This window comes from Giraffa tippelskirchi, chromosome 1 (genome assembly GCF_054371585.1).
Source record: "Giraffa tippelskirchi isolate mGirTip1 chromosome 1, T2T-mGirTip1v1.2.pri, whole genome shotgun sequence".
NCBI lineage: Eukaryota > Metazoa > Chordata > Mammalia > Artiodactyla > Giraffidae > Giraffa > Giraffa tippelskirchi.
The window spans coordinates 70,810,311-70,823,452 of NC_137275.1; the positions used below are offsets into that span (position 1 = coordinate 70,810,311).

The following is a 13,142-nucleotide window of genomic DNA, read 5'->3' on the forward strand; positions in this document are numbered from 1 at the left end:
GTAACCCTTCCTGAGTTCTAAATATCAGGGAATTTTCTCCACGGAGTTGAAAGCTGCCTTCCTGCTCCCAGGATATCTCCTTAGTGAAAAAGCAGAGTCTGTACAGCGATTCTGTGACCTTTTCCCATGCAAAGTCCTATTGGGTTTGCATGTATCCTTATACAAAGTCATAGCCCAGGAGAGAAAACTGCTAATGTCCTATAGGTCTAGACACTTTGTGGGGATAATGGTAAAAATCAGTACTCTGGTCTCATTTGGGGACCATTACTGTGACTTTAAAATTCAAGATATATCACTTCCCAGCAGCCTGAGTGTAGACACAAAGTTGTTGGGTGATTAATGATTAAGATCCCTTAAGAGTGAGTTGTGGATGAGCCAGACAAAATAGAATTAAAATGTTGCATGTTACCTAACCTTCCCTCAGGTGGCTCTGAAACTCCCTCCATGTTTGTCATTTGTTGTGTCCTCTTAAAAGTCAGTTGCATTTTCAAATATCTGAAAGTTTAGTGAGTATCTCTATGGAAGAAGGTTTTCATTTATTTCTTTTTCCCAGGTGTTGATTGCCTTTTGGATGATACTCCATGGGTCTTCTTTTCTCAACAGGAAAATATGGATAAACATACCATTAGAATGCTATAAGAATGAATAAAATTATGTGAACTTCCTAGTGAAAGGCCAAGCATAGAATAGACCCTCCATAATGCTACCCGCCACATTGCTATCATTATTATGTGAGAGGAACATTTGCTTTGGTTTATCCAGAATCTATTTCCTATAATTGAATGCAGTTTCAGTAGTTCTTATAACACTTCTAATTTTCTTCCTTCCCACTCTGAGTTTAAGTGGTTCAGAGCTTGCCGAGAAGATCATACCTCAGCAAACAGTAATAGTAATAACAACTAATTATTCACGAGAACTTTACCAGGTGCCAGGCATTGTTCTAAGCACTTTCTCATTTGCAATCTACAATCACACCATGAAGGAATGCATGATGAAGACAAGGAAAGATGCTGTTACCTAGGACCCTGAATACTGTGGCTTAAGCAACACAGAAGCCATCTTCTGTGATAGTCCTGATCAATGGGTCCACACTGGCTGGGTCAACTCTGGCCTGGGGGCCATTCAGAGACACAGTTCCTTGCATCTGGGTTTCTCTGTCATTCTCAGGGCACTGTTCTCATCTCCATGGTCAAAGCTGGATCTCTGCCATATTTGCATTTCAGCTGTCTACATGGGAATGAAGAGTGTGGAGAGGATACGCACAATACCTTAGTTCCCAGGTCTGAAAGAGGCTCATATCCTGCCACTATGTTCCATTAGACAGAACTTAGTCACATGGACTGAGTTAAAACCAAAGGAAGCTGGGAAGTGCAGTCTCACTGGGCACAATTCTCTTCTGTGGGTCAAGAAAAGAGTTGACTTCCACAGGCACTAGGAATTAATAGCATTAGAGGAAATATAAGTAATACAGATAAACAGTTATTCACTCAATTTTATGGGATGAGACAAGCTTAGAGAGATTAAATCACCACAGGGCATCCTGTGTGTACATCCACAGACAAAACTATGGACAGCTTCTGTAGCACTTTCCTGGAATCTTTGGGAAAGATTTCCAGCGATGGATAGAGCTGGATAGCCGGTAGAGTTAAAGCCTCAGAGTGCGACCAATCAATGTGGGGTGCAAGAGTCAGTGGTTCCCCAGTACTTTCTATCCATCCACAGCACCCTTCTAAGATGCGGTCCACAGAGTCAGTGGAACCCCCTGCGAGCGACCAATCAATGTGGGGTGCAAGAGTCAGTGGTTCCCCAGTACTTTCTATCCATCCACAGCACCCTTCTAAGATGCGGTCCACAGAGTCAGTGGACCCCCCCTGCGACTGTCAACTGTCCACAGCAATACCCTGTGACAAACACATCCTTTACTGTCTTCCTGACATTCTTCCTCTCATTCCCCTCTTTCCTCGTATGCTTCACGCGAATACCTCCAGGATAAACTGCTCACATCTAAATCTTGTCTCAACTTCTGTGTTTGGGCACTGCAAGTAAGCAATTTACATAATTAATAAGGGGGGAACAAGAATTTGAACCTAGCTCGCTCTCTCCAGACCTGTCCTCTTAACCACATCTCAAAACCAAGTCCTGAGCTGGAGACCTGGGTCTCCCTCCTCGTTTTATCTACTGACGGTGGATACAATGCCTGATCCACAGGGGTAGGGAAGAGAAGACAGATGTTTCAGCCTGGAATGTAAGCTTTCTGTGTGACAGGCATGGTGCTGGTCACTTTATTTATTTGCCATACTTCATTTATTCCTTCCCTGTCCCCACAGGCTGTCAACTCACCTAATCATCTTTGAATCTCCAGAAGTCAGTATAGTATTTGGCACAAAGTACATGCTCAGTAAATGAGTACTGAATGATCACATTGAATGGATTTATTAATTATTTCTATGAAATAGGTGCTATTATTACTGCAATATTTCAGATCTAGAAACTGTCATTAAAAGAAATGAATAGTATTTTAAGGTAAAAACTATAGAGGAGTAAGTGGTGGAGGGAATTGTGATGCTCTTTGAGTATTTGTGGTAACCTTGACTCAGTGCTGAGACCGTCACTGCTTTAGTCTGGGGCACTAAACACGTGGGGGTCAGCAATGCTGACTGGCTCACTCGAGCGGGTCGCCACTCTGCCATCGAACCTCATTTTAGAAACGACAACTGCTACCTCCCCAGTTTCCCTGAAGTGGAAGTTTACCCCTTTCTGTACCCTCAAGGCTCATCTCATTGCTGCACTGCATCTTCCTGTTCACTACGTGACCTGGAGACGTGTGTACTCCTGATTGCATTCCCAGGAAGCTGACAGTGTATGCATAAGGCTTAAGAAAGAGAGCTCTTAGAATCACCACCCATAGAAAGGAGGGGAAGGACGCAGGTTTGGGAAGATGGAGAAGTGGCATTGTGATGGAGCCTTAAGGAATGCTTTGGCTAATCCCATGGGGAGCTCTGAGGCTGGGCTGGCCCTTCCTCCATGTCCTACATTGAAGAGAGGGGACGAAGCACGTATATGCCCTCACCCTCTGGCCACTGCATGTAGAAATACACGCACTCTGTAAAGAATGTAGAACCCCGGAAAACAGCCTTCTCTTAAGTGAGGTAAGACCGAAGTGGTGTGATCGTTAAGGGCTGTTCAATGACAGAGGGCCCTGGCAGGGTAAGTCCTTTGGTCCTGAAGTGTTTCCGGCAGCCCTGTCATGGTGTCTACATGAGATGGACGAGGGCACATTAGTATATCCTGATGACAAGGGTGGATACGCACTTCCATTAAACTGGAATGTGAAAGAAGGACGACCCAAGCTGAGATGAGGAAAAGGAACTTGAAAAAGTAACCTCTTCTTAGGCCAAGGACATCTTTCCAGACATGGTGCTTTCCTTACTATAAGCTCACGGATCAATTCCGGTTCCATATTTTACCCTGACAGTCACAACAGAAATTGCTTCTTTGTATATGGAGACCGTTTGAAAAAGAATAGGAAAACAGGAGCACACAGCTGCAACTGTTATTCTCTTCGATTTGATCTCAAGCAGTTCCTTAAGTAACGTGATTTTTACCTTTCTTCCCACGTGAGGGAAGGTTAGATGTCTGGAATCCTGTCAGTCTCCCTCAGCTGATGAGCTCATGTGTTGTCTGGTCTCTAATCTGTGTGCTCCCAAAGTTCCTCAAATGTAGGTTCTTCCGTTGGAGCAAAAAGCTAAGGTGACCAGATATCATGGGATTTTCCTTAATTTCTTCTGACTTTGGAAGTAGTGAGTGAAATTTTGTTCTAGGAAACCCCATGGTGTGCGTGTATGTGTTTGTGTGTGTGTGTGTGTGTGTGCACGCGCAGGCCTGTACCTGCACACTCAGGGCTGAGAGGAGTAACTCTAGGTCTGACTAAGTTGAACTGCCAGGGCCTCTTCCCTCTTTGTAAGCTTGGCCTTTGAGTGTGCAGGGCTGTGGTAACAGCTGACTACGCTCCCACTCTTCAGTCTAAGACTCTCCTTCCTGCTGGTAAAGTCCTGTGTTAATGTTCTAAAATAAGGAAGCATTTAGAAGAAAGGAGAAAAAAGGAAAATGAGTTTAAGTGAAAAGACAGTGACAGGAATTTTCACTTCATGCTCTGAACTGTGAGACCACAACGCTTTTTTGTGCCAAATAGTAAGAGATTTATTTCCTAATCAAATGGAGTATTGTGCACGTCATTCAGAAATGTGTTCCTGCTCATTTCACAACTCAAAAAAGGAGTTGACAGGCATCAAAAGGGAAGAATTGTAGCTAACGTACGAATAACAGGAATGAAAAAAATCAATGTGGAGATGTAATTGAAAGTAAGAACTGGTGGTCGAGGCAATTGATTCTGCCCATATTGTGAGCAGAAATGAAACAGGATCAAGTCACTGCAAGATCAGGCCACTCACAGATGTGCATCTTTCTTCTTTCTGGGACAATGGGGGCCTTTGAAATTGTGGACAGGGACTTTATCAGACATGCTTATTCAAAGAGAAGTTTCTCTCTAGTTCTTTTCCATGTCTTTTTTTTTTTTTTTTTTTTCCTTTACAGAGAATGTGTTGAGACCCGGAATGAATCCAGGGCTGTGACTTTGCAGCTGATGTAACTGGACCAGGGCATGTTCTAGCCTGTCTTTTGTGACTACCTTAGCCACCAAATTCAATTGCTCCAGGTTTCCCCCCTTAATCAAGGTTCACCTGACCAGAAGGATGGCCAAAAATCCTTCAGCAGCCCCATAAAATTCATCCCCTTTCTCTAGACTCAGTTTCTGAAAGAAGAGTCCTGTAAAAAAGTACTATTTATCTTTACCAAATGACAGATATAAAGAAGATTTTAGTGTGTTTTTATTGGGGAATTGTTATTCATGGACATTTTTTAAAAAAGCAAAATAACTCCCTTTGAGAAATACTCATTCCTCTGGTGTTGTCTCATGAGGGCATTCACAGACTTTGCCCATCAATTCCAGTAAAATCAATATCGCATTACGGTCAGAGTCAGGAGATCTGGGCTGGGTGACCTTGGGCAAGTCACTTAATCTCTCTGCCACAATCTATATGAACGAACTGAAAATAATTCTAGCCATTTCAGGAACGGAGAGTAAGATTAATGACAGCAAGGATTTTGGATGATTGTCTCTGTGGCTCTTTCTCCCACGCTCTCATTTTGTGTGTGCTTTTTTTTTTATGTTTGATTTTCTTTAGAATCCAAATTCAGCCACCCACATATTGACACAAAGACAAAGGTACTTTCAAATGCAAGATGGCAGTGCCTCCACTGGACTGGATTTTGTATCTCTGGATGCAGTCAGCACTTGCAATGTCCTCTATTTCCCCTTGCGGGAGGACGAGGAAAGCAATGGAGAAGTCCATTTGGAAAAGCACTGTTGCATATGTATCACTGTCTCCACTCTGTTTCAGTAATTTTTTGGCTTCTTGCTCTCAGGGATGCTGTTTCTTCAATTCCACTGAAACCTCCCAACGTTCAACTTGCTCATGTAGGTGATGACATGGTGCGGTCTCACTCCTCTAGCTCGGATCTCAGTGTTCTCTCCAGGGGTCTCTCAAGTGTTGACCCACACCTTCACAAGCTGTGGCCTCAGGGGATAAACCAATACCTACTGACACATTTAATGAGTGCCCTGGGACCTCACCAATTCTTCCCATTGCCATCCTGACTCACCTCTTCTTTTGCTATCAGACTTATTGACAGGGAAGTCTAGTACTCATAACCTCCATTCCTTTCCATAGCTATCCATCTATGATCCCATCACTCTGTTAAAACTGCTCTTTCTTCATCTCCATTCTGGGACCATGTCATTCTAGAAACATGAACATTACTTAAAGTTGGGTCTTGTTCTTCAGATCAAGCTCATTCTCTTGTGTATCTAAATTAGCTTATCCATTTTCTTGGCTTCAATGACCAATTCTATGTAAAACTCTTATACCCATGCTTTTAGACATCCTAGGCCATAATTTGTTTTAAAATATCTTTTCCTACAATTTGTCACTCTAAGAGCATATATTAAACACTTTTTGAAAGTAAAAGTGTCAGTTGCTCAGTCTTGTCCAACTCTTGTTGATATCATGGACTGTAGTCTGTCCTTTGTCCATGGAATTCCCCAGGCAAAAATACTGGCATATGTTGCCATTCCCTTCTCCAGGGGAACTTCCCTACCCAGGAATTGAATCCAGGTTTCCTGCATTGTAGGCAGATTCTTAACCATCTGAGCCACCAGGGAAGCCATATTAAAGGCTTTATATAGGGGGGTGGGGGTGGGGGGGCTGTCATTTTGTGAGAAATCTGGAATACCACACTGAAGAGTGGATTTTATCCTACATAAGGGGTTGATTAAAGACATTTAATTAAAGATATGTGAAGATATTAAAGACATGATTTAGAGAAACGTATTGTTCTCATTCAGTGGAGTCGAAGATGGGTTGAGATCACAAGTATGGGGCTTCCCAGGTCAGCAACTTTTATTGGCAAGCTGTTTCCAGCTCTATGCAGTCGCCATGCTGCTGCTAAACCCAAATTCCAATCCTTGTGAAACAAGTTCACAAGGCGTTATACTGGACTTTCCGTTCTTCCTTGCAAACATACACAATTCATCATGCGTGATTAATTCTCCTACTGTAACAATACACTATATACAGTCTCTTCTAATTCATTTACCATCCCCACCCTTTTTTTACTCCTGGCCTTTACATGTTTTTACAGTTAGGAAATAGCCTCCTGATCAATTGATTTTAAATTCTGCTACTTATCTAAAATTCCCATAATTCAGGTCTTGACAAATCATTCTTTTACTCAGTCTAATTAATACTATTCTTGCCACAAGAATTCTGAACTTCTTAGCCCTCACCCCCAAATATAGCCTGTATATTTCCACAACCATGCTTTTGCTCAAACCACTTTGTTTGCTTAATAGTGAATTCATATAGTGAAATTGTTCTCCGATTTTCTGAATTGATAAAGTACTTCCTTCTCTATCATTTTAAGCATGCAATGTTACCATGGCTCTTCCCGGCTCAATTCATTTTTGCAACGGCTTATTTATAGAGGCTATATCTCTCAAGATTCAGCTTAACACTACTGGCCTTCCCTAGTATTTCTTGGACTGTTTTGGTTTCTTTAATGAGAACTAGAACATCTTAATAGAGGAAGAATAATTTTACCTCACAGATTGGAGGAATAGTCCTCTGGCATCCTGACAAAGTGGCACCCTTAAGGGTATTTTTGCTGGTTTTCCAGTTGACCTCTTTCCTGAATCTCTGGCTTTGATGTCCAGAGCAAAGAATGTGCATGAGTTTCAAAGCATGGATTGGCCAGCAGTTGTTTCATTTACTCCAACCTCATCAGCTTTTGAGGTCAAGGAAATTCCTTTGAGATTCCAGAAATATTATTACTTTTCAGTGCTATTGTAAGTGTTCATATTTTCTGTGCCTCCAGAGGTATTTCATTTGGAACTACATTAAACATAACTAGTTGCTATTTTAAAATGGAAATCTACTTCTGTTGGCACTTTAAAAGCTTACTGTAAACAGATGCCTAAAAGAAAAAATGGACTAGATGAAGTGAGTTAATAAAGTCAGAAAATGGTCACTGTTCTATTGCACACATGAAATGAATACATGCCTTACTCTGATCACATTAACTTCTTTTGTTTCCTTGACTACATATGTTTTTTCCTCTTCTCAGACATACAAACAGACTGCTTTCTTTGCATGGACCCCCACACACTTGACCCTCATATATTTCCATTGGTCTCCATCCTAGATCTGACTTTGTCCTCATAACTTGGCTTCAATGTCACTTCCTCACAGGCATTCCCTAACCTCCCAATATGTATTTTATTGGATCCCTCTGTTCTATGTTTATCTACTGCCTTACACTTTCCTTCAGGGTGCTTATCACAATTGGAGATTACGTATTATTTTACTCATCTGTAAAATACCCATTACCCATTTTAACCTCAATTACAATGGCATAGAGCATATGCGCTAAAATGACAGAATAAGAATAGTGCTCAGTTGTGTCCAAATTTGTGACTGTATAGCCTGCCAGACTCCTCTGTCCATCGAATTTTCCAGGCAATAATACTGGAGTGGGTTGCCATTTCCTCCTCCTGGGGATCTTCCTGACCCAGGAATTGAACCCATGTCTCCTGCACCTCCTGCATTGGCTAGCGGATTCTTTACCACTGCGCCACCTGCGAAGCTCAAAATGGCAGAAGCAAGGTCTGTTTCACTTTAGACTATGTATCAAAAGTTTAGCATAGCTTATTGCACTTAATAGAAGACAGGAAATAAAGTTATTTTTGAGTACACAAGAGAAGATTAAGAATGAAAATAGCTTATGTACTTTATAAAGCTTTATATACTTTATATAAAGCTTCATATACTTTTATAAAGACTTTTAAAAGCATAACTTTTGCAATAATGCCTCACTATATGAGGCAGATGACATCATAACAGTCAGGATCTTTAAGTCCTGGATCAATTTCCACAACTCTTTCAATCATTTCCCCAGAAAGAATTGCTGCTGACAAAGCAAGCCATCCAAAAAGAAAATGCTGAGAGCAATTCTAAAGCTGGGGTTAGTCTATTATTGCTTAGAAATAATTTCAGGAAATCTGTGGTGAAAACATTCTGAAGATTGAGACAGCTATTATTCAGCAAACACATCTTAAACGGAACGCATGTCAAATCTCCATGGCATATTATCTGAAGGGACCTCCTCACTCACGTGAGACTTAAGTAAACACATTAGGGATGTTTAATTACTTTATCTTTTCAGATTACAAGTGTACATTATTCTGTGTAGTAGCCTTTATTCTGAAATAGGCAAAATGGGTTTTAACATATTGAATTCTGTCAGAAATGCTCCAAAGTAGTTTCCTATTGAAGAAATCCTATGGTCAAGGCCTTATAAGTAAGCAGACTTTCATAATATGAATAATTGCCCTTAATTTGTTTCATTTACTAGTAATTATTTGACTATTGAATTTCCTCAAAGAAGAGCTCTTGTAGAAAGCAGTTGCATTACGAGGCAAATAATCCCCTAAGAAACTTGCTGAATCAACCCAGTTTCCAACAAACATAATTCTATTTCGTGTCTTTATAAGCAAGAAGGAGAAAGGATAAAATTCTGGAAACAACTAATATTTCAACTTTTTTTGCTTAAAAAACAACAACAAGAAAAGTGTATAATGTAGATTACTTAAATTGACATAATTAGTACAGAGAATAATTGGGCTGTGGAAATAAGGCACTAAGGCTTTAAAGTCCCTTAGTAGAAAGGGGAGCAATTACTGAGCTGCTGCCTCTATCTCTTGAACACAAAGCATGTGTGGTCTGAGAGGCCCGATGGGCTGAAATTCAGTTCCCCCATTTCTGAGCTGTTTATGCCTGTGGAAAACAAGGAGCATAAAAACTCACAGGTTTGTCGTGGGACATGAATGAGATATTTCACATAAAGTCCTCTGTATAGCATCTGCCATATAATAAAGCCCTTAAAGAACAATGACTATTAAGATAACACAAGTATTTGTAAAAAGAAGCAACCAAGCAACCAGCGAGAGTCAGTACTATAAAAGTTTTACAAGAACTATATAATATTTATATAATTAAAATGCATTTTAAAGAATAGTGAATAATTAGACATTTGTGTCTGTGAAAGAGGTAGAGTAAATGTGTGTGTGTGCGCGTGCACGTGCGCTCATCAATGCAAGCTCACATATACATGATTTTCCTACAGGGGACTTCCCTGGTGGTCCAGGGGTTAAGACTCCATGCTTCCAATGCAAGGGGCGCAGGTTCAATCCCTGGTCAGGCAAATAAGATCCCGTGTGTGGCATGGCTCGACCAAAAAAATAAAACGACTAGGTTTTCTTGCAGGGAACCAAAGAACTCTTGATGGGTGAGGATTAACATTCCACTCAGGCAGTGTTACTTCCCTGTTCTGGATGGTATATATTGATATTACCAACCCTTGCCTGAGAGCACCTGTGGAGAAAGGTTCTCTTTGTCTTTTCAGAAGTTTTCCATTTTGGTTCTAACTGAGGGGAAAAGAACAACAGAAACAAAGTCCCATTTTGGTTTAGTTAGATTTCATTTTATATCTGGGGGGAAGAAATGAATTGAATATGCACTTTTTTTCTTAGCCAAGAATGTGTTCTGCCCTTCATCTCTTTCATGTGGCCACCCCAAGCCCCCAGGGGTGACAGTATGCTAATCTCAAACCAATTTCTGGCAACAAAGAGGTACAGGTTTCCTTCCTTGTTCTCTTGGTATCACCTTCATTAAGACATTCTTAAGGAGGGAGCTCTAAATAGCGTGCAGTTTCTAAGAAAACCAACAAACTGAAGATGAAGTAAATATCTGTTTAATTTACATACATCAGTAGTGTAACTGATATTAGTCTGGAGAAAGACAAAGCACACTGAATTATACATGTACGTCTAGTTTTCTTTGTAAAAAAAAGTTTTTGGAAAGAAACATCTGCAACTTTACAGGGTACCCTGGGATTTTAATGAGGGAAGAGCACAGTCCACTATAAATTCTATTAATTCTACATTGTAATTTAGCAGCAAACATGTTAACATGGGAACATTAAAGTCATAAAGGAGCTTTATTGTTTGTGAAAAAAAAATCACAGTTCTTGACATTACAGCCTTTTCTCTCCCCTCCCCAACCCCGGTAAAAGGGCAAAAAAAGGTCAAGGAAATATTAATTTGTAAAAGATCTACTTTTCTAGTGTCGATTGCTACACACCATTTCTGTTCTTGTGAGGACATGCTGCAGAGGGGTGCTTCTTTCTGTACAGTGACCGTCTCACGCATAGACTTTACATACCCTCTGCAGATGTCCTGAATGAGGCCAGTAGGTCAGTGACACCAGTGGTCAGATGTCAAGGTAAACAAACAGATCAACACACATTTATCCCAAGATAACACCCTATGTTAGTACTATTGCCAAAAAAAAAAAAAAAAAACCAACCCACAAAAGAATCCTGATTTTTAAGTTTGAAAAATGTACAAAAATATCAGGACAATTATAAATTAATATATATTAAAGCATCGAGAAACAGCAAAAGGATGGCCTAAAATGTTAAGTACAATGTACTTTGATACAATAAATATTTCTCATGGAAACCGAATACTGTATAGGGCTGTTTAGAACTCATAGAAACAAAAACTCATATTACTAATTTATTTATCAATAATCTATTGGTTCTTTATCATCTCCTTTGTCATTTATATTACAAAAAATTAATACTGGAAAACGGTAGATAAACACTTTTGTGTGCTTCTCCTGCTAACATGCTGACGTTTAAAAGGAAGATAAAATTTATTTTAGCACTCTCATCTCCTCTCATGAATGGAACCCCGGTCTTCAGGATACCTATGTTTTGCATAAAATATTTCTCATCCCTTCATTCCGGCTGTGAATTCTGGAGTTCCATCCATCTGCCTTGCACCCTCACTCACACACATGTGCTTGGTCTGTCCTTCCTTGTGAACCATGTAGATGAGAACCAGGGCACAGAGAATTATGCTCTGGGCAACTTCTCATCAGCAGAGAGAACCTTCTCTCTCTCTTGGGTATGTGCTTCTGCTGGTCTCCAGCAAATTAAAAGCTGAATCCAAGTTATCATGGCTCCCATCGTTGTTCTAATGCCTTCAGGTGTATCATTCTTTATACTTCTCCAGCATCGGGGAAGCTTTAGTTCAAGCATTTCTTTTTTTTTTTTTCCTAAATGCAGAAAAAAAAGTCTTCATTCTCATAATAAAAATAAGTCTGTTCTGTATTTTACAATATATTTCAAATATTTCCACTATGAAGCATTCATGAGTCCAACAGGGTCAAGAAGTAGACAACATTTTCCAAAGACCAAAGCTGCCAGGGATGCGTTTAGGAGGCACAGCGGGTACAGCCACACTTTACCACCTTCTCAACCTCGTCCACAAACGAGGACCCATCAGTGCATTCGAAAGAGTATTTCCTTCGCTTGCTCCTCAGAGGTCCGCAGCACTGCCCGCCTGCACAGCCCCCTCTGCATTCCAACCGAGACACCTTCTTGGTCGTCTGGCAAGCGGCGTAGCCCTGCTGCTTTTGGTAATAATCTCTTATCCGTTCCCCTCGGCAAGAGATTTCTAGAAAAGAACAAAAAACACAGGCAGTGTAAGGGCAGTTGCTGTAAGTTGTGCGAAGTGGCTATGAATCTATTGCTCAGTTAGGGAGATGCTGCTTTGGCTTCTGGTTTGTAAGGGCTATTTTCAGCATTTTGCTCAAATTTGGTATTACAGGCTGGTGGCACAGTCTGCTCTGTTCTTTGCAGAAGACTTCTTCTCGGCCTTTATTTTGAGCAAGTGAATACTCTATATGTGGACTATAAAAATACTGTGCTTTTGGACTGATAAGAAAATGGGATTCCTAAATCTTCTCTTTTATATAGCAAAAATATACATCTTCTGTTTTTATACTACTAACAGCTGGTTTTGTTTACCACAGGGCACCGTTTCAGAGAGTATGCAATTTAATTTATTAGACCTAGAGTTTAATACCATTCAATCTGTTACTTAATACAAGTAACATTCCACTAACTTCATAAATCACCCAAGTACGAACTAGTTCAAAAGAGCCATCTGCAAGAAGCCTCCACGGGCACGTTCCTTTCATCTCATCCCCCCTATCCACACAACAAAATCTCTGCCAGCTGGAGGTGAAGCACATCCTGATCATGAAGACACAGGAGAAGGAAGTACGTGGGTTGAAATGTCAGCCCATTTCCAACCCTCTCTCCTGCATAATTTGCTATCTTAAATCAGTTGATTTTAAGGTCGAAGGTGATTTTGTCCTAAAGCTAGAGCAGAATTATTAGCGCCTTCTTTTCTGTGCCAGAAGATAAATGAGTGATCTATACAGATGAGAACAGCAGATGAAGGTAAGAAAAGTGAAAGTGTTAGTCGCTCAGTCATGTCTGACTCTTTGCGATCCCATGGACTGTAGCCCGCCAGGCTTCTCTGTTCATGGGATTCTCCAGGCAAGAATATTGGAGTGGGTTGCCATTTCCTTCTCCATATGATCTTCCTGACTCAG

General features: G+C 40.6%; 1 protein-coding gene across 4 annotated transcripts in view; it reads right to left on the minus strand.

Annotated features, from left to right (window-relative positions):
* Positions 1-10,409: 10,409 nt before the first annotated feature.
* SLIT2 (slit guidance ligand 2) overlaps positions 10,410-13,142 on the minus strand; it is a 402,220-nt gene continuing 399,487 nt past the window's right edge. For all 4 annotated transcript variants that reach the window (XM_081550621.1, XM_081550695.1, XM_081550848.1 and 1 more), the window contains one exon: positions 10,410-12,196. In XM_081550621.1, coding sequence (XP_081406747.1) covers positions 11,955-12,196 — 242 coding nt within the window. In that variant the 3' untranslated portion in view covers positions 10,410-11,954. The remainder of the gene's footprint in view (positions 12,197-13,142) is intronic.